We start from the raw sequence: 22386 nt of genomic DNA, 5'->3' as shown, positions 1-22386 counted from the left end.
ATTATTTTCGATAACTCTATTCATAATCTTGACAGTTTTAATTAGTTCAGCAGTTTCATGTTCGGATGGTGGCTCAGTGGTTAGCACTGCTGCCTCACAGTGCCAAAGAACTTGGTTCAATCTCAGCCTTGGCTGACTGTCTGTGTGGAGTTTGCATGTCCTCCCTCTGCCTGCATGGGTTTCTGCTGGATGCTTCAGTTTTTCCCACAGTCCAAACATGTGCAAGGTAGATGGATTAGCCATGGGAAATGCAGGATTACAGAGACAGGGTGTGGCCCTGGGTCTGCTGGGATGCTCTTCGGAGGGGGGCTGCAGACCCATCGGGCTGAATGGTCTCTTTCTGCGCTTTAAGGATTCTACAATTCTGTAAGCATCCTTATCAATGTCAAGCAATTTCAGTCGGACATGTTTAATAAGAACCAAGAACTTTGCCACGAGTGAAATTGTAGCAGCTTGATTTTCCTGAAACTAAACACAGACTGGAGGACTGAGGATTTGTGAAGTTTGACCTCTTGGCACAGCATTAGTTCTTTGTTTCAAAGTACCTCTGTCTTTCTGATTGCATCTTCTCTAAAAAAAAGAGAAAGCCAGAAACAACACCTAAATTTTAACTGCATTATGTTAAGATTCTGTGGAGTGTAATTCTCCATCTGAATCCCCAAAGCCTGACCCCACCTCCAAGGTACAAATGAGAAATACGGTGCAAATCTCAGAGTAAGTCTCCAGGACAAAGCGGCCTGCTCAAGCAGAAGCCCACCCAGCACCTTCAACATTCAATCCTGCCATCTCTGCCACATCTGGCTGCTATATGTACATCTACAAGATGCACTGCACCAATTCACCAAGGCCTATTCAACCTCTCCCTCCAAACACCCAACCTCAACCACCATGAATTGAACTGGTTGCATGGGAACACTACTATCTCCAGGTTCTCCTCAAAGTCACACACCTTTCTGAATGAACTGAGATGCCCCACCGGACATGCTACTTAAGGTACATCTGCACCAAATAGACTGCAGCAGCTCATTCAAGAATGTGGACTATCACTGCTTTCTCAAGGGCAATTATGGATGGAAAATAGTGTATCGGATAAGAGAGTGATGGAATAGGAGTGTGATGGACTACTCCCCACTTGTCTGAATGAGTGCAGCTCCAACAACACTCAAGACGCTTAACACCATCCAGGACAAAGCAGCCCGCTTGATTGGCACTACATCCACACGTATCCACTCCCTCCACTACCAACGCTCAGTAGCAGCAGTGTGTACTATCTACAAGATGCACTGCAGAAATTCACCAAAGATCCTCAGACAGCACCTTCCAAACCCACAAACATTTCCATCCAGAAGGACAAGGGCAGCAGATATATGGGAACATTACCACCTTCAAGTTTCCCTCCAACCATCCTGGCTTGGAAATAAATCACCATTCCTTGACTGTTGCTGTGTCAAAATCCTGGAATTCCCTCCCTCATGGCATTGTGGGTCAACCCAAGGAAGGTGGATTGCAGCAGTTCAAGAAGGCAGCTCACCACCATCTTCTCAAGGGCAACCTGGGACAGCAATAAATGTTGGCCAGCCAGTGATGCCCACAACCCACAAATCAATAAATTAAAGGAAAGAATAAATAAAAAATATTGGCTTTGTCATCGACAACCATATCCCATGAATGAATGAAAAAGATTTGATCACTTTTTTTATTGTAGCACGAAAGATCACCAGGGACGATGAATTGAAACAGATTCTTCTTACTGATATTTTATCAGTCAGTATGGGGACACCACTTCTGTTCAGACCACAATGGGCCGTGAGTCACTGAGGCTGTAATAGCTACCTGTAGCGGGTGCTGAGAAGCAGAGGAGAGGGATAAAACAATATATCCTCACCAGATGAATGTTGGGCACCTCCGAGCAAGTGGCCAAAGAGAGTGTGGCCAAAGATCTAGAACATTTTCATTATGTAACAAAAATATATACCCCAGCAGGACCTAACATGGGAAAAAGCCTCAGCTCTGGATTAACGAGAAAACAAATGAAACAATCATATTGGCATCTAAAACATGTGATCCGTGAGAGATAAACCATCCTATTTTTAAACAATCCTATTTTGAACCTTGGAAAAATGATTAATTTACTCAAAAGTTGCTCATGACTCCATTCCACATACCGTTATATGATATAAATTCAGAATTAGCAGCATCAGAGTCATTAGCAGCAATATAAAGTGGGAATGATGTATGGAAAAGTGGAGAATATTTTTTTCATGACTTGTTCATCCATACTGAAACGTCACTGTGCATTAATATACAATCAGCCTGTTCTGCATTGGAAATCTGTAACAAAAGAATTAAATAAATTGAATATCAAGAAATGAGTGGGCGATGTTAGTTTTCACTGGAGAGTAAGTATGATTTCACAAAATACACTGGAAAATAAAACTAGAGGTTTGAAATAAAACATCAAAAAAGAGGCAGGTTTAAGCCAAATAAGTAGAGACCAGTCAATCTTACTTCAGATCTCTGTAAGTTATTAACCTATAATCACAAAGAAACACAAACTCTGAGGGCCGGTAAACACTGATTGGAGGGTAACAAATGGGGTAATTAAATGGTTGCAGAGGTATTCAGGGGAAATGAGGAGGGCTTGGGGGCACAGGAACAGAGATGTTGGAGTACTGTGAGCCTTATCACTGAGGGTGTGATGGAGTTGTTTCTAGATGAGGGCCAGGGACGTGTAAGTAGCCCAGGCTCCAATTCTTTATACAGTCATAGAGCCATGTAGCATGGAAACAGATTCTTCAATCCAACTCATTCGCACCAACCAGAAAGCCTAAACTGATCTAGTCCCATTTGTAGGCATTTGGTCCATATCTCTCTAAACCCTTCCTGTTCATGAACCCATCCAGATGCCTTTTAAATGTTGTAATTGTACCAGCCGCTACCACTTCCTCTGGCAGCTCGTTTCATACACTCAACACCCTCTGCGTGAAAAAGTTACCCCTCCAGTCCTCTTTAAATCTTTCCCCTCTCACCTTAAACCTATGCCCTCTAGTTTTGGACTCCCCATCCTGGAAAAAAGACCTTGGCCACTCCCACTATCCATGTCCCTCATGATTTTATAAACCTCTCTTAGGTCACTCCTCAGCTTCCAAAGCTCCAGAAAAATAGCCCCAGCCTATTCAGCCTTGCCCTGTAGCTCAAAGACTCCAACCCCAGCAACATCCTTGTAAATCTTTTCTGAAGCCTCTCAGGTTTATAGCATCCTTCTTATAGCAAGGAGACCAGAATTGTACGCACTCTTCTAAAAGTGGCCTAACCGATGATCTGTACAGCAGTAACATGACATCCCAATTCCTATCTCTCTCTGTCACTCACTCTCTCTTACGCACACACTCTGTCTTATTCTCTCTTACACACTCTGTCTCTCTCTCCTTCTGTCTCTCACACACTCTTTCTCTCACACACACACTCTCACTCTCCCTCATTCTCTCTCACACATTCTCTCTCTCTCTCACACACACTGTCTCTCTCTGTCACACACACACACACACACACAGGCACACACACACACACTCTCTCTCTCTCTCTCACGCACACGCACATACACTCTTTCTCACTCACACACACAATCTCTCTCTCTTTCTCTCTCTCAGTGATGTTCCGGAATTTTCTCTTTGGGTCCTGGTCATTAATTACCCATAATGCATCACTCCTTCCTGTTCAGATAAGATTTGACATCGGTGCAACGTACAATACACAACACTTACACTCTGTCTGTCACATGGTTACAGTGTGTGTGTCACATGATTATGGTGGGGTAAGGGGACGGTGTGTGTGTCATGTGGTTACAGCATGGGTGCTATTAATAATTCTCATTGTGTATTTTACACATCAGCAATAAAACTTGTTCTCAACAAAATCATTTTAATTTTTAATGTTCTTGGAAATTTCTGTTAATGGTTAATATAATAATAAAATGCATACCAACATAAAAATACACTCCTTGGACAAATTGGGGTTTTGCTTTTATCTTGGTGGGACTAAGATTTTTTGACAAAATAATGATACATAAGATGCAAAAGTTTGAGAACCACTGTTGTATTCCCTTGATAACGCAAAATGAAAGGATGAAGTAACTGCAATGTCTTGGGTGACTAAAGGAGTTGGAAGTAATTCGAGGGAAACTGTTTTCTCTGATGTGGTGTCCCAACTGGGGACATAGTCTTAATATTAGAGCTAGACCATTCTGTGTTGACATCAGTAAACAGTAATACACCCAGAGAGGAATAGAAATCTGGAACAGTCTCCCTCAAAACATTGTCAATCTCAGCTGCAAATATTTAAAATGTATATATTATTTCAGACAAGTTTGTTAAGGCTTAGAGAATCAAAGTGGGTATATTGTTTATATTCATTCTTTGAATCTGAGCATTCCTGTCAAGAGCCGAATTTGCTGGAAATGCTCAGCAGGTCTGGCAGCATTTGTGAAGAGAAATCAGAGTTAATGTTGGTTACCCTTCCTCAGAACTGATGGTAGCCAGGAAAACATCAGCTTATCTGCAGAAGATAGGGTGGGTGGATGTGGTCAGGAGTCAACGATAGGTGGGGATAGAGCCCAAAGAGAGAGAAGAACAGCTGGACAGACAAAGGAGTGGATAACGATCTGGCTAGGAGGGAGAATAGCTGTTAATGGAGACTGTCAATGGCTGACGTTAGGTAGTGTGTAATGGCAGACTGGAGGAGCTGGCAAAAGCTATATGATTCAGTATTGAGAGTGAGACGGAAGCAGGGGCTTGCTGAGATAGATGTCTGGGAGCCTGCTGCCTTTTCTCTGAGGCTGGAGGAATCATACAGGTGCCTTATGACAAAACCAAGTGAACTTTCTGTGGAGACCAGAGCCAGCTTTCTACCAAAGTCAGCCGAGAGCCTTCCACCTTTTTGCGAGGCCAGCAGATGCTCTTTTGCCAAGGTGGCCATTAGCAGAGTCTGGGGGCAGCGTTGGAGGGAAAAAGGAAGTTCCAAGTAAGGATGGAGGTAGATACGGACTAAAGAGAGAGGCAGTAAGGAGGATAGGAGAGAGAAATCAAGGCTAGAAGGAAAGGAAGAGGCAAGGAGGCTGAAACACTGGGGGCAAAACAGATCGCAGAGAAGAGAGAATAGGTTTGAACCCATCATCAAATGAACAACTAGCCAAGTCAAAGCCAGTAAAATTTGAAATTGCCAAGATAATGAATTGCTTGAATATCAATGTAGAATTTCTACCCTGTGGCTGCATGTTTTCAGGAGCTACTGTATGGGAAAAATGCATGTAAATTATTGTAATGATTGTTGTGTCAATTATTAAATTTAAATTTGAGATTGAGATCTGAGATGCAATAAATAAAAATGCAACTTACTGGATTAATATTTTCCTCCTTTGTGAATTATGCAATGGCAAATTGTTACTTATGGCTTCTGGAAGTTATGGATGGGGTGACGGATGTTTGTGTGTAGAACAGTGAGCCGATTACTTTGCAAAAATAAACTTGCCAACTTATGGCCTTGTGCCAATTTAAGTACTGCAGCATCTAGGAAAACAATGCTTTCCTTGGGTGTTGTAGTTTTAAATTTACTGGAGGGTTGATTATGAAGATACTGATGAATTATTCTGTGTGAGTCCAAATACCCCAGATATCAACATGATACACTGTATCTCAAAATAAACAAAGTATATAACAATGAAAAAGAAACTCCTGGAAACAAAAACCTAGCCACCAGGTGTCAAAACGTAGGCCTCCAGAAATCCCAAGAAGCGCCCTTAAAACAGAAAATGATTTTGTTCCCCTGAATGTGTGAATATTACTTGTACTTTATCAACCTAAGCCTGAACGCTGTCCAGGTTTTGATACATATAAGCATTGGCTGCTTCAGAAGCTGCTCCATGCGTAGGTTTTAATAGCTTCTCTTTATGAATAAAGGATTATACAAAGTCGGAGTAGAAGTAGGCCATTCAGTCCTTCAAGCCTGCTCCATCATTCAGAAAGATCATAGATTACGTTATTCAGATTTCACATTCTCATCTATTCCTGATGAGACATCATTGCCTAATGTCATAACCCACTCGGGAAAGTGCTCTGATACTCAATGTCCACTACTCCCGTGGTCACCACAAAATTTAAAGATCAAATCAAATTGCTCAAAGTCCCTGATTTATCCAGGACTCAGGTTAACAGAAAGCACTGACCAAGTTTCTGTATTTAACAGGAAGCTACTATTTATTCCAAATAAATCAATTCTAAACAAAGGCAAACAAAAATACAAATTATCAACATATAACTCTACTAGCTGAAATTCGCACTACCTGCTCCATCTTTGCTGGTTAACTTCCTTGATTCAAAACATATGGAAATACCGTATAACCCTTCTCTGCCTCACTTCAGCATACACACATATAGAGACATACAAAGAAAAACAAACGTAGATGATTTGGGATGTAAGATTGTTACAGCTCATGAGAAAGAGTACTAGGGAAACACAGTTCAATTGCACCAGTGCACAGGATTCAATAAGGCTTCCTAAGACCTTCTGTTCTCTAATCTCCTTTTAGTTTCAGATTCTTTAAATGCTTTGCCGAGGTAGTTAGCAGACTAATTGTGAAGTCTTTCTGTCACTGGCTAAAGGTAACAGCTTACAGTAATTGGTGGAAGAGAATGACTATCTCCCGTGATTTTATTAAAAATTTTATTGCAGAGAGACAGAGATAGAAAAGAGACCTTGGGAAGTCTGAGTGACATGACCGATGGTGAGATATGTGGAAGAATCAGGTGACAAGGGCAACGAGATCCTCTGGCTTCATCTTTTATATTGTTCACAAGCAACCTGGCAAATTTCATGCTAGGAAGCATCAAGATGCCAATTGACAGTCATTGTTGATTGTTAAATGTCTTTTTAATACCATAAGTCAATTTAATAATATTCACACTCCCATCTTGCTAATCTCGCCAAAAAGCTGGATTCCAGGAAATCTTGACAAAGAAATCCAGTGGATTTAGCTCCCCACTTGCTCTGAATGGCCCTTATACTGGAAACCAGGCACTGTCCCCACGCACCCCATATTCCCAGACATTAACATCCGACATTTGCCTGAAACATTTGCTCATCACTGTCCTACATTCCAGTCTTCCTGCCCAGTCCACCAGGGCCAGATCGGTCCTCCTGTCTATGTAATTACCTTTGTTTAACTCTAGATCACTAATGTGGGACTTGCAATTTCTAATGAGCCTGGTTTTGATAATATGTCATTACATTTAATTCAACTTGCTCTAATAGTTATTTCCTTCTGCAGTGTTTCCTTAAAAACTGGATCTAACCTAGTTCCATTTGACAGAATTTGGCCTATATCCTTCTAAACCCTTCCTAATCACGTGTCCATCCAGATGTCTTTTAAATGTTGTAATTGTACCCGCCTCCACCGCTTCCTCTGGCAGCTCATGCCATACACGCACCACCCTCTGTGTGAAAAAGCTACCCCTCAGGTCCTTTTAAAATTTTGTCCCCCTCACCTTAAACCTTGTTTTGGAAAACGTTTTCCACATACTTTATAACCCCGCTCTGCCTCAGCGGAGTAATTGACATTTCTACCCTGGGGAAAAAACTCTGACTATCCATTCTATCCATGCCTCTCATAAGTTTGTAAACTTCTATCAGGTCACTCTCTGCCTCCAACATTCAAGCAAAAATAAACCAATCTCTCCTATAGCTAATACCCTCCATACCAGGCAACATCCTGGTTAACGGTTTCTGTAATCTCTCCAAAGCCTTCACATCCTTCTCATGGTGTAATGACCAGTACACAATATTCCAAATGAGGCCTAACCAAAGTTCATTATAGCTGCAATATGACTTGCCCATTTTTATACTTTATGCCCCAACTGATGAACGCAAGCATGCCATATGCTTTATTGACTGCTTTATCCACTTTCAGGGAACTGTGGACTTGTGTGCCAAATCCTTCTGTATGTTAGTGCTTCTAAGAGTTCTGCCATTTATTGCATACATCCCTCCTGCATTAGATTTTCCAAAATGCATCACCTTGCCTTTGTCCTGATCAAATTCTATCTGCCAGTTCTCTGCCCAAGTCTCCAGCCTATCTATATCCTGCTGTATCTTCTGGTAATCCTCCTCACCAGTCACAGCTCCCCCACACCTCCAGGTGTGGTCTTAGCACAAGCTTACTAGTCAGACCAACTAGATTCTCCTACAAGTCATTTACATATATTGAAAACTACAAGAGTCCCAGCACTGATCCCTGCAGAATACGACTGGCCAGAGGTGTCAAGTCTGAAACTACTAAATCTGTATTCAATGACCAAGCCAATTCTGGATCCATCTTACCAACTCACCATGGATCCCATGTGACTTCACTTTCTGTATCAACTTGCAATGAGGGACCTTGTCAAAGGCCTTGCTAAGTCCATGTAGACAATATCTACTCCCTGCCCTCAATCATCTTTGTCACTTCCTCAAATAGCTCAATTAAGTTTGTGAGACACAAACTTTCCCTCACAAAGCCATGCTATCTGTTGCTAATAAATCCATAAATATTCCAAATGTGAGTAAATCCTGTCCCTAAGAATCTTCTGCAATAATTTCCCAACTACTGACAAAAGGCTCACTGGCCTGTAATTTCCCAGATTATCCCTGATGCCATTCTTAAATGAAGGAATAACATTGGCTATTCTCCAGTCTCTGGGACTTCTCCTGTGACTAAAGAGGATACAAAGATTTCATACAAGGCCTAGCAGTTAACTTCCAGCAATTAACTTTGGAATATCCAAATGTATACCTATGAAAGGATGTTAATTTCATTGCAGGACTCCCACAGCTACCTAGAATACACCTCTTCTCACCCACCTTCCTGCAAAAAGGCCATCCCCTATTCCCAATTCCTTCGCCTCTGCTGCATCTGCTCCCAAGATGAAGCATTCCACTCCCGGACATCCCAGATGTCCTCGTTTTTCAAGGACCGCAACTTCCCCTCCACAGTGGTCGAAAATGCCCTCGACCGTGTCTCTCGCATTTCCCGCAACTAATCCCTCACACCCCCTACCCGCAATAACAACCAAAACAGAATCCCCCTCGTCCTCACGTACCACCCCACCAACCTCCGAATCCAACGCATCATCCTCTGACACTTCCGCCATCTGCAATCCAACCCCACCACCAAAGACATTTTTCCCTCCCCACCCTTATCTGCTTTCTGGAGGGACCACTCCCTCTGTTACTCCCTTGTCCGCTCCACACTTCCCTCCAGCCCCACCACCTCCCTCACTTTTCCCTGCAACTGGAGCAAGTGCTACACCTGCCCCTACACCTCCCCCATCACCCCCATCCCAGGCCCTGAGAAGACCTTCCACATCAAACAGATGTTCACCTGCACATCTGCTAATGTGGTATACTGTATCTGCTGTTCCCGTTGTGTCCTCCTCTACATCAGGGAAACCAAGCGGAGGCTTGGGGACCGCTTTGCAGAACACCTACGCTCAGTTCGCAACAAACAAACACAGTTCCCTTCCAGTTGCGAACCATTTCAACTCCCCCTCCCACACTTTGGACGACATGTCCATCCTGGGCCTCCTGCAGTGCCACAATGATGCCACCCGAAAGCTGCAGGAACAGCATCTCATATTTCGCTTGGGAACCCTGCAGCCCAAGGGTATCAATGTGGACTTCACAAGCTTCAAAATCTCCCCTCCCCCGACTGTATCCCAAAACCAGCCTAGCTCGTCCCCGCCTCCCTAACCATTCCTCCCAACTCAAGCCCCACCCCCATCTCCTACCCACTAACCTCATCCCGCCTCCTTGACCTGGCCATTCTCCCTGGGCCGACCTATCCCCTCCTTAACTCCCCACCTACACTCACCTTTACTGGCTCCATCCCCGCCTCTTTGACCTGTCTGTCTCCTCTCTACCTATCTTCTCCTTTATCCATCTTCTGTCCGCCTCCCCTTCTCTCCCTATTTATTTCAGAACCCCCTTCCCCTCCCCCATTTCTGAAGAAGGGTCTTGACCCGAAACATCAGCTTTCCTGCTCCTCTGATACTGCTTGGCCTGCTGTGTTCATCTAGCTCTACACCGTGTTATCTCAGATTCTCCAGCATCGGCAGTTCCTACTATCTCTGTATTAATTTCATTGCATCACTTTTTGGTTCCAGTCTTTCTTCTTTATCATTTTGGCATCCTTCAGTCTACTCTCTAAAACTAGTTCCCTTCCATCCACAGAATTTCTATTTCTCCAATTTCCTTGTGGATTTCAATCAGAACATTTTCCCCATCTGTAATGGTCTGTTCGAGAACCACCAGCACTGCTGTTTCCTAATCTTCAACACTTGATGCTCATCTAAATAAGTTTTTCCTAAAAATTAGCAGAAATATATTTCTGAACTCTTCCATGATCACAATTTCCCTTACATCCTCAATTCTTCTCTCGCTTAAAGGATCTAAAACACCAATCACACAGACTTTCTTTCTCCATGCAAATTTGATGAGTGGTTAACTTTTCTTTTTCAGACCTAAATGTCAATTAAGAAAATTCGGACACAAGCTGATGATCATTGAATATTGCCTCTTTGGCAGTTTCATACTCTGCAGATTGTACTTTTGACAAACTGGCATATACAGTTACACTGTCAAATTTGTCAAAACACGATGTAACATTAAAGTCCAAACTTCTTTTGGCCACCTCATCCACCCTCAAGTGAAGTAAAAATACCTTTGGATTCCCTCCTCATTAAATTTAGGCAATAAGGATAGATTCTTAGTGAAATCAAATTCCACATTGGAATCAGAATAAGCATCCAAGCTGCTATGTTTTTCTTCGCTGTTTATTCTAAAGTTTTCCTTTGCCCGCTTATGTCCTCTAATTTCTTTATCAGTTTGGAATTTAAGTTCTTTTTTAATTCCATTGCCCTTTGCTTTTCTATTTCCTCTCTTTCTGTTATCCTCCATGTTTTTGTTTTATCCTCTAACTCAAGGCTTCTCAATTCTCTTTATCTTTTAATCTAGTTTTATCATTTCTGTTTCTTAGCTAATTCCAGCTGTGACACCCTAGTTCAGGTTTCCCTTTGTCCAATTCTAACTATTGTGTAAAGTATTTAATCCTTACAAGACCCTGCTTTTTGGTTCTACCTTCAATTTATTTGCTAACTACTTCCTTTTTTTAGTACTTCACTCACAGGATCGGGTGTCACTGGCTGGGTTAGCATTTATTGTCCATCCCAAGTTGCTCTTCAGAAGGTGGTGGTGAGCTGTCTTCTTAAGCCATTATAGTTCGTGTGCTACAGGTGGACTCACAATGCTATTTGGGAGTGAATTCTAACATTTTGATCCAATGACACTGAAGGAACAGTGATATATATCCAAGTTAGGATGATAAGTGGCTTAGAGGGGAGCTTGTAGGTGAATGTATTACCATGTGTTTGCTGTCCTTGTCTATGGAAGTCATCATGGATTTGGATGTTGAGCTTTAGTCAAAGATTTTAAATAATCTATAGTTATATCGTCTTCTTGCAGAAAACGTTTAGCAATATTCAAAGCCATCTTCAAATTTCTATGCAATAAGCATCACCACAACATAGCTGATTTAGACACGGAACCACTCAGAAACCATTACATTAAAAAGGAAGACACAGATGCTTCTTAAATCCAGTGTATTTAAAAATTGCATGAAGTGCTCCAAATTGTTCAGATCCCACTTGATGTTGTTACTGAAAATGTCAGATTCCAGACTGAAATTTGGCTTGATAGGTCATATTTTGTTTTGTTTTTGTTTTAACGAGTTGGTCCTTCACTCGAATATATGTAGACAATGCTGCAGGTTAGTTTTAACAATAACACACAAGGTTATTGAGCAAAAAAATAAAATAAATTAATCTATTTACATATAACACAAACTTAATGATTTTGAAACAGATAAAATACAATCACATCAATCCCAAAAACAGATTCTTACAGATCCTAAACCACCCCATGCAGAGTACCCAAAAGAACCCTTTATACAGTACACACATCAGAGGAGAAAATCTCTGTCTCTAATGCCATGGTAGGCTTAAATAATCTGTGGTTTCAGCTCTCAGTCTGGAAAATCTGATAACCTCTTCTTTGAACTTTCATAAACTTTATTTTGAACATTCTCAGTTTCACATAACCTCGTCAGGGTCTTATCCAAACAGTTCTGAAATTATTACTAAGCTCCTTCCTCTAAGGTAATCTATTTTCTGTCTTCTTCCTTTCTCAGGAGCACTGCTTTAAACATCCAACTTCACCCAAGACATCAGTAGAACAGAAGTTTTTTTTTAAACAAAATTTCTTTTCAGCAACCTTTCAGTTCCCTCAACTCAAAAAGAACAAAGTCCAGAAGATTCAAGCTAAGAACTTACCGTACAATGATTTGCCTTGATCAGTCATAAAATTCTCCTATTGTGAATCAAAGCCCATTAGTCCTGGAGGCTATTTCTCTGCCAAGTTGTTTGAAAATAATCACCCATGGCGACAGAAAAACTTACAAGTTAATTACTAATCCATCCAGACACACAGAAACAACTCATGTCACTATTTCAAAAGTCCAAGTTTAAAAGAAATGATATTGAAATATATATAAAAATCACATTTACATCATACATGAATCTCTTCAAATATGTATTGAGTTCCTTAGAGATTGTAGAGAGTCTGTGCATTTCAGAACTTCTTCTCCAGGGGTCCTCATCCCTTGATTGTGTATTAGCAACTGCATTACCTTGGATTTTCCCTTGAGAATCAGGATATCCAATCCATCCAACAATCAGCTCCTTTTTTTTAGCAAAATCAAGGCATCTCTGTTTCTTCAGAAACTGCCATTTGTAATTTTTCACTAGTTGCAGCTTTCTAAAATTGGTGGCCTCTTACTGCTGATCCTGAAGCACCCCCTTTTCAATGTGAGCAGGTCATGAGCTCTGTGTCTCCAGCTGGAGGAGTGGACTTAGTCTATCCTACAACACCCTTCTTTTTATCATGCTTCTTTATGGTCCTGAACCGTAACATTTAGCAGTTAATTATGTGCAAGTTAAGATAGTTGGACTTGACTGTGACCCTTCAAAAGCTGTCATGGGTAAAAGACATTCTGTAATGGGACAGAGCAAAAGTTAGTTAAGGCTAAATAAAAATCCTCCTTCTTTGTCAGGTGATCTTTTATGTTATGTAGCCCTCTCTTGGCTTTTCTCACCTTGAGGATGCCTCACTGAATTTGTAACATGGACAAATCCATATCCTGCTGCAAAGAGTTGGAAACACTGGTAGATAAATTGTGGTTCATTATCAGAGATGACTACTCCCAGAATTCTATGTGTGGAAAAGTTTCTCTTCAAGTAGGTCATCATAGCCTTTGAGGTGATTCAATATATCTCAATTCATCAGGAATAATAGTCAAGCAGGATAAGAAAAGCTGTCCAATTAAATTTAGATTGATCAATGCCAAGGCGTTCCTATGGTCTAGTTGGAAGTACAGAAGTGGCTTCCTTAGCTCTTGTCTGTCAGTGGCACCAGTGACACACTTAGACACCATGTCGTCAATGGAACATGAGATACCTGGCCAGCAATACAGCTTATACAGATAGTAGGAACTGCCGATGCTGGAGAATCTGAGATAACAAGGTGTAGAGCTGGATGAACACAACAGGCCAAGCAGCATCAGAGGAGCAGGACCCTTCTTCAGAAATGGGGGAGGGGAAGGGGGATCTGAAATAAATAGAGAGAGAGGGGGAGGCGGATAGAAGATGGATAAAGGAGAAGATAGGTGGAGAGGAGACAGACAGGTCAAAGAGGCGGGGGTGGAGCCAGTAAAGGTGAGTGTGGGTGGTGAGTTAGGGAGGAGATAGGTCAGTCCAGGGAGGAGGGACAGGTCAAGAAGGCGGGATGAGGCTAGTAGGTAGGAGATGGGGGTGGTGCTTGAGGTGGGAGGAGGGGATAGGTGGAAGAAAGTACCGGTTAGGGAGGCAGGGACGAGCTGGGCTGGTTTTGGGATGCGGTAGGGGGAGGGGAGATTTTGAAACTTGTGAAGTCCACATTGATACCATTGGGCTGCAGGGTTCCCAAGCGGAATATGAGTTGCTGTTTCTGCAACCTTCGGGTGGCATCGTTGTGGCACTGCAGGAGGCCCAGGATGGACATGTCATCCAAGGAGTGGGAAGGGGAGTTGAAATGGTTCGCGACTGGGAGGTGCAGTTGTTTGTTTGCAGTTGGTTGCAGTTGTTTGTTGTCCCACCCACAGCCTCTAACCTCATCATTCCACAACCCCGCACCGCCCGTTTCTATCTCCTTCCCAAAATCCACAAACCTGACTGCCCTGGTCGACCCATTGTCTCCGCCTGCTCCTGCCGCACCGAACTTATCTCTAATTATCTCGACTCCATTTTCTCCCCCTTGGTCCAGCAACTCCCCACTTACGTCCGGGACACCACCCACGCCCTCCACCTCCTCCAAAACTTCCAATTCCCTGGTCCACAACACCTCATCTTTACCATGGACGTCCAGTCCCTATACACCTGCATTCCCCATACAGATGGCCTAAAGGCCCTCCGCTTCTTCCTGTCCTGCAGGCCGACCAGTCCCCCTCCACCGACACCCTTATCCGCTTAGCTGAACTCGTCCTCACCCTCAACAAATTCTCTTTCAATTCCTCCCACTTCCTACAGACAAAGGGTGTGGCCATGGGTACCCGCATGGGCCCAAGCTACGCCTGCCTCTTTGTAGGTTATGTGGAACAATCCCTCTTCCGTAGCTACACCGGCCCTAAACCCCACCTCTTCCTCCGTTACATCGATGACTGTATCGGCACAGCCTCGTGCTCCCATGAGGAGCTCGAACAGTTCATCCACTTCACCAACACCTTCCACCCCAACCTAAAGTTCACCTGGACCATCTCCAATACCTCTCTCTCCTTCCTGGACCTTTCTGTTTCCATCTCTGGCAACCACCTGGAAACCGATATCCATTTCAAACCTACCGACTCCCTCAGCTACCTAGAATACACCTCCTCCCACCCACCTTCCTGCAAAAATGCCATCCCCTATTCCCAATTCCTTCGCCTCCACCGCATCTGCTCATAGGATGAGGCATTACACTCCCGAACATCTCAGATATCCTCATTTTTCAAGGACCGCAACTACTCCCCCTCAGTGGTCGAGAACGCCCTCGATCGGGTCTCAAACATTTCCCGCAACTCATCCCTCACACCCCCACCCCACAATAACAACCAAAACAGAATCCCCCTCGTCCTCACGTACCACTCCACCAACCTCCAGATCCAACACATCGTCCTCCGACACTTTCGCCATCTGGAATCAGACACCACCACCAAAGACATTTTTCCCTCCCCACCCTTATCTGCTTTCCAGAGGGAGCACTCTCTCCGTGATTCCCTTGTCCGCTCCACACTCCCCTCCAGCCCCACCACACCCGGCACTTTGCCCTGCAACCGCAGGAAGTACCACAGCTGCCCCTACACCTCTCCCGTCACCCCCATCCCAGGCCCGAAGAAGACCTTCCACATCAAGCAGATGTTCACCTGCACATCTGCTAATGTGGTATACTGTATCCACTATTCCAGATGTGGCCTCCTCTACATCGGGGAAACCAAGCAGAGGCTTGGGGACCGCTTTGTGGAACACCTATGCTCAGTTCGCACTAAACAACTGCACCTCCCAAGTGCGAACCATTTCAACTACCCCTCCCATTCCTTAGACGACATGTCCATCCTGGGCCTCCTGCAGTGCCACAATGATGCCACCCAAAAGCTGCAGGAACAGCATCTCATATTTCACTTGGGAACCCTGCAGCCCAATGGTATCAATGTGGACTTCACAAGGTTCAAAATCTCCCCTCCCCCGACCGCATCCCAAAACCAGCCCAGCTCGTCCCCGCCTCCCTAACCATTCCTCCCAACTCAAGCCCAACCCGCATCTCCTACCCACTAACCTCATTCCACCTCCTTGACCTGTCCGTCCTCCCTGGATCGACATATCCCCTCCCAATCTCCCCACCTACATTCACCTTTATTGGTTCCAACCCCGCCTTTTTGACCTGTCTGTCTCCTCTCCACCTATCTTCTCCTTTATCCATCTTCTATCCGCCTTCCCCTCTCTCCCTATTTATTTCAGAATCCCCTTCCCCTCCCCCATTTCTGAAGAAGGGTCTAGGCCCGAAACGTCAGCCTTTCTGCTCCTATGATGCTGCTTGGCCTGCTGTGTTCATCCAGCCCTGCACCTTGTTGTCTCAGATTCTCCAGCATCTGCAGTTCCTACTATCTCCTTAGACAATCTTGTGATTAATGAGAAGAGGCTTTCATCTTAAACAAGTACACCAATCAGACCATGTAGATCCCAACCTAAACCGAGAATGGTAGAAGCAAATCTGCCTTATAATAAACAACAGATTCATAGACTTATGGTAAATAACAGACTCATAGATTTATGTAGGAACAGACTATAGTAGGAACATGATGAACAGGAGCAAGTATTCATTATAAGACATTCATCATATCTTGTGACACACTGTACCTAGGAATGAGGTAACATGTTCTAGCTGCTGACTTCCACTTTCACTTCAAAATTTCTTCTTTGTAGCAAACCTCCTCCTCCCACCACAGGGAACAGGGATATCCTGTGGGTCCTACAATCATTTGCATCATGTTCATGAATATTCTGGAAAAGTGAGAAGTGCCTATCCAGCTGGCAAGTTCCTGTCTACTTGTGGACTCTTCCATGATGTATTAATTCTAATTAAAAAGTTAAAACATAATCATTTCAACCAGAAATCTGAACAACATGCCCAATGTTAAATGATCTACAATTTACAACCACTTCCTTTAATCATTGCTCAGGCCCATTTCAAGTCTAATAATACTGAAACAAATTAAGAAACTTTGATCTGACTTGTGCAACCACTTCCTGTCCCATTCATCATCAAAGCATGAACGCATATTTCTTACTTTAACTTCAGCTGGCGCACCATTCACCATCTTCAACATTCACTCCTTTTGCCTTCACCTATTTACATTCACAATTTTGTCAATGTCTTTAACAATGATTTTAACAGTTTCTGTTTCCTTGTCCTAATCATTTCCACAGACATCCAGTCCTTCAATATCTCCCTCACCAATCAATCTGGTCTGAGGCCTTCTGCATTGTTTCAAAACAGAACACAGTCAGCGTTCTTTCTACTTTCTCTACGTATTAAAGAACCGATATGTCTATGACATTCCCAGTTCTGATGAAAGAGCACAAACCTGAAATGTTGGGGAACTATCTGGTTCATTTTGAAAGCCAACAATGTGTACCATCTGCAAGATGCAGTGCAGCAGCTGACCAAGGTTCCTTCAACAGTAACTTCTAAACCCGCAATCTCTAGCAGCTTGAAGATCTAGAGCAGATACATGGGAACAGTATCAGCCAGAAGTTCCCCTGCAAGCTACACAACATCTTGCCTCAGAACGATTTCACCATCCCTTGTTTAGGAGCACCTAACCATGTTCCCAAGATGGCTGAATTCATCCTCCAGGATTACTGACCAACCTGCCAGATACCCAATGCCTATCCCCTCTCCAGGAAATTAACCTCACTTCCTCCATGATGGTTTAACCCTATCTGTAGAGTCACTGAAAGCCTCTTGTGATTGCCAACTACCACAGCGCCCCACCTCTAGCCTCTACTAACCCCCAGACTGGAACTACCCCAAATAATTAGAATTCAACCCTCACTGTCATGATATGATTGCAGCTTCTCTACCTAGCCCTGAGATGTTGCCTCCTACAGAGTATTTCCTGGATGACAAGGAACCAGCTCTGTCAACCACATTACTTTCTAGAGCCTACTAGGAAGAAAAGTGCATAGTGTGGGTCAAAATTTCTTAGCGTGGGATCTAGTCGTCCAGGTTTCCTGACCACCAAACTTTCTCCCCATGCTCAGAAATCCTGACCTAGTCAAAAGCAAGCCCTTGATCTAGTCTGAGTGGCTTTTTGAGCTATTTCAGAGTGCAGTATAAACGTTAACCAGGTTTATGTGGGCATGGGGTCACACATAGACCAGTCCGGTAAGGACAGCAGACTTTGTTCCCAAAAAGACAGTAGTGAATCAAGGTTGTGTGGTGGGATTTGAGTCCTGTCCAGAATATTCACGCAGGTCCAGATTACACCTAGATTACCAGTGATATTATTACATATGCTACCATTTCCATTATTTTGTTTTCTTTAATGTTTTATGGGATATGGGCTTATTTGGCTAGGCCAGCAGTTATTGCCCATTCCTAGCTATGCTTTAGAATGTTGTGGTGCCTTCTTGAACTATTACTTTCCTTGTGCCCTGTAGAAGGTGAACAAGCTTTTGGGAGTCAGGGAGAGAGCTACTCATTGCAGGATTCCTATTCCTTGACTTACTCTCTGGCCACAGTATCTGGCCAGACCAGTTATGTTGCTTGTGAATGGTGATCCCCTAGGATGTCGCTGGTGAGAATTCAGTTATAGCAATGTGCTTGAATGTCAAGAAAAGATCAATGGATTGTCGTTTGCTCTAGATGGTCGATGCCTAGCACTTGTGTAGTTCAAATATTACTTTCCACTCATCAGCCCAAGTGTGACTATTGTCCAGTTCTTGCTGCATGCAGGTATGGACTGCTTCAGCATCTGAGGAGTTCCTCATGGTAGATGGATGCCAGTCAAGCAGACTGCTTCTGGTGTCAAACTTGTTATGTGTGATTGAAGTTGCAGCCATTCAGGCAAAGGGACAATATTCCATCACAATACTGGCTTGTACCTTGTGTCTTATAAGTAATAGATAGGCTTTGGGAAGTCAGGAGTAAAGTTACTTGACATAAAATATATATTTTCATGTAACCAACAGCTGGAGGACAGTTGCAGAAAATCTTTATTTCGTACATTGACATTACCTACTCTACAGATGGAAACAAATCTTAGAATATGCCGTCAATATAAAGGTTGCCAACTTGAATGGTTGAACCTCTGTATACTAATTGTATAACATGCTTCTGTTTTCCTCTGCACTGCTTCTAGCTTTTTGTTTCTATTTTTTTGTACTCAATATGTTCACCCAAAATGTTGTAGTTTTCATTGCTTATAATAAAAGGAAAGACCTGCATTTATATAACGTCTTACGCTACCTCACAATGTCTCAATCATTCTACAAACCAGTGTAGTCACTGTTGTAATATAGGAAATAGGGCAACTGTTTCACACACAGCAAGCTCCCACAAACAGGCATGTGATAATGACACAAAAATAAAAATTGCTGGAAAAACTCAGTAAGTTTGGCAATATCTGTGGAGAGAAAACAGGGTCAACATTTCGAGTCCAGTTACCCTTTTGTTTTTGTTTCAGATTTCCAGCATCTATGGTTCCTCATCTGATTTTATGTGATGATGACGACTAGAGCATCTGTTTAAGTGGTATTGATTGATGGATAAACATTGACCAGTGCTCTAAAGATACACAAATTTAGTGCACTCACCTCATTTGAATGGTAGTAACATTGGGTCCAGCAGAACAAACACTGCCAATATTTTAAGGATTCAGAATGAGTTACTGTTGTACTTGTGTAAAAGTTACTATGGGGTTATGCTGAAGTTAACTGGGCATCTGCTCAGTTATTGGGCTCTCCTGATGCCTCAAATATATGTAAATATAGTCTTGTACAATTAAGAAATGCTTTTTTTGGATGGAGTCAAAATCCAGTGTTTGTTTGTTTCTTCATATGCTACTGTACAGAACCAATCTGCTTCAGTGACTATGTATGTATGCAAAGATACTTTTATGAATAAAGTATATTTTTGAAACTAAACAGAAAACAACATACTGCTGAGGGGCACACTAAAGCCTGGGGCAACTGTCACCAAGGCACATTGAGGAAAATCCACCATTTAGGATCTTTCTGCCAAAGTGTAACAAGGGTCCATTTAGTTATTAGACCTTCATGGTGCCTTCTAACGAATATAAGTAGTTTCCTGCGTAAGTAAAAATGCCTTTGTTTTTTGCAACTGTAAGAAAATCTGAGAAATGTCAAACTTCCAATGTCTTATTTGGTTTTTTTTTGCTCTCTGCCAAGTCTGCACAGAACAGATTTAGAACATTTATATATACTCATAGCTGATTTTATGAATAAAGTGCATTTTTGAAATAAAAAATGTTGAGTTTCCAAGATTAAGTTCTTAATTAAAAAGCTGAAATCCACCTTCATCCACTTGCTACCACCAAGTTAGTCCATTGAAGACTGTTCCAGCTGATTCCACCCACAAAAGTACCAAAAAAGTATTTTTATTATTAAATTGTTGCTCAATAATAAGTAATAACCTCTACAGAAACAGACTTTAATCTTGTGCACAAAATTTATCAAGTTGATTAAAAACGAAAGCCGTATTTTCACATTTATTCAATTTCACTCTTTTTTTCACAGCGAAGAATACTAATTGACAGCTGAGTATGGACTGAACATGTTTTAAAATCTGTAAAATCACCCTCCTCCTCATTTTTATAACCAAATCACACATCCCAATCTGATCCTTGAATAGCATTGTTGTAATGCTTCAAAAATCATTTGACACAGAGCTGGTTAGGGATTCAAACAAGGCAAGGACTTTAGTCTAGTCTATGGGGATACAGCTCAAGACAGATTGTTCAACAAGCAACAGTTCCTTAATATTTTAATACACTTTGTCGTATGACCAATAGGCTGTACAAGACAGTTACAGTATCAATGTCCAATTAAAAGATTAAATCCGTCCCAGATTGGGATAAGTGTTTTCCATTGTAGGCTGATCAACTTCCTGCTTTGCCTATGTCCAGCAACCCTGCTTTTTGAAACTGCAAACAGGCTCCTATTTACAGTAATTATCTCTCTCAAATTAATAAGTTTGATTTTTTACATACACTGTCATAATTACGTATCTTTGATTAGCTAACTGGTTCATGTCTCCTCTATGTCTAAGTTCTAAATTAAGCTTACATTCAATATATTTTGTGTTAAACCTTAAAGCCTGAGCCAATTGTCAACCTACACCAGTGGTTTTACAATGGGTGTGCTGTAATGAGGTGAGAAGTGTGCTGTGAAATTTTGGGGAAGCAGTGCTGTTTTACCTGAATGCTGAGGACCCTTCTGACCTCCTCCAGAGCCTCGATGTCTTATTGAAGGCAGTATCTGCTGACATTGATCACCGTGCATGTGCAAGAGAAAGAAAATCCAATCTATGTGCCATGGGATTGGTTGTTTGTCTTGTTGAACTGTACCTTGATACTGAAAAGATTCGGAACCATTGTCCTATACCAAACTCCCAGCCTGCTGTGTACCTACATATATATTTCTGGTTATCAAATTAATTTCTATACCTATGGGCATCCACCACTTCTCACCCTTTTAGACTATGGTTGTGCCCAAGGAAGCCACAATCATTGGTGACTCTCGTTCCTCATCCTGGATTCTGCTAGTGAGTCAGTAGGTTAGATTTGTAAGGTCCAATTAATCTGCATAGCTATACCCCTTACCTCCCGAGAAGCCCTTGCCTAACTGGTTGAAACCCTTGAGATCATGCTTTTGCCAGCGCTTGTTGGCATCAATGCCAGCAGCAACTCCATTTTCAATAGTGATTACCAGTGGCACTACCATCAGTACATCGGAAGAAATTCCAATCCAGGGATGAGCATCCAACTTAATACCCCAGTCCCACACCATCAGCCACTACCTTGCATCTTCTAGTTCAGCTTCCACATCTTCTACAGGTTGTTCAATTGCCGGTCGGATTCACTGATACTGCCTCATTGCTGCCCAAGCCTCTCCCTTAATCTTCCGTAGACATTCCCACAGTTTTGGGATTTGTTTCTCCTTGGGAAGTAGGTATCTCAGCAAGTCCTCAGTTAGATCATTAGTTATGTTCATCCACTTCCTAAGGGGAGACCAGATGCTAGACATCACCAAATGTCCAAACATCACCGGATGTGGGGTTGGATGCAGAGACTTGAATTGCTCACCAGGCAGTGGATGATACTGTACTGATATTGAGGCTCACCGAAGGCCAGGCAGTATTCCTCTCCTCCACATTATACCATCATTTTGTGGCAGCACTGGAAATCTCAAGGGTAAAATTTAAGATGATAATAAAACCATATGTCGTTTTCATCCCTAACCCTAAGGGATTTAGGCAGACATTCTCTATACCCAAACAGCAAGCTATGTATTTGGGTAAGTCCTTTATTGCTCACTCCTATGACCCTTGTATTTTTAAGTGTTTTACTAACATTTAAATTCACAATCAAACTTAATTCCATTTGAACAATGCTTTGCTCAATGCCATTTAGAAGTCAACAAGCTTGCTATAGTT

The 22386-nt window shown here is 42.5% G+C and overlaps 1 protein-coding gene across 1 annotated transcript in view; it reads right to left on the bottom strand.

Moving 5' to 3' along the window:
* LOC109929418 (NXPE family member 3-like) overlaps positions 1-21674 on the bottom strand; it is a 456754-nt gene extending 435080 nt beyond the window's left edge. Inside the window, 3 exon segments of the mRNA XM_048603068.1 lie at positions 2166-2265; positions 4850-5042; positions 21554-21674. Of these exon segments, the coding sequence (XP_048459025.1) occupies positions 2166-2265; positions 4850-5042; positions 21554-21674 (414 nt within the window).
* Positions 21675-22386: the final 712 nt, after the last annotated feature.

The sequence above is a fragment of the Rhincodon typus genome, chromosome 11 (assembly GCF_021869965.1).
Source record: "Rhincodon typus isolate 14 chromosome 11, sRhiTyp1.1, whole genome shotgun sequence".
In the NCBI taxonomy this organism is placed as follows: domain Eukaryota; kingdom Metazoa; phylum Chordata; class Chondrichthyes; order Orectolobiformes; family Rhincodontidae; genus Rhincodon; species Rhincodon typus.
This window is presented reverse-complemented; position numbering and strand designations above follow the sequence as displayed.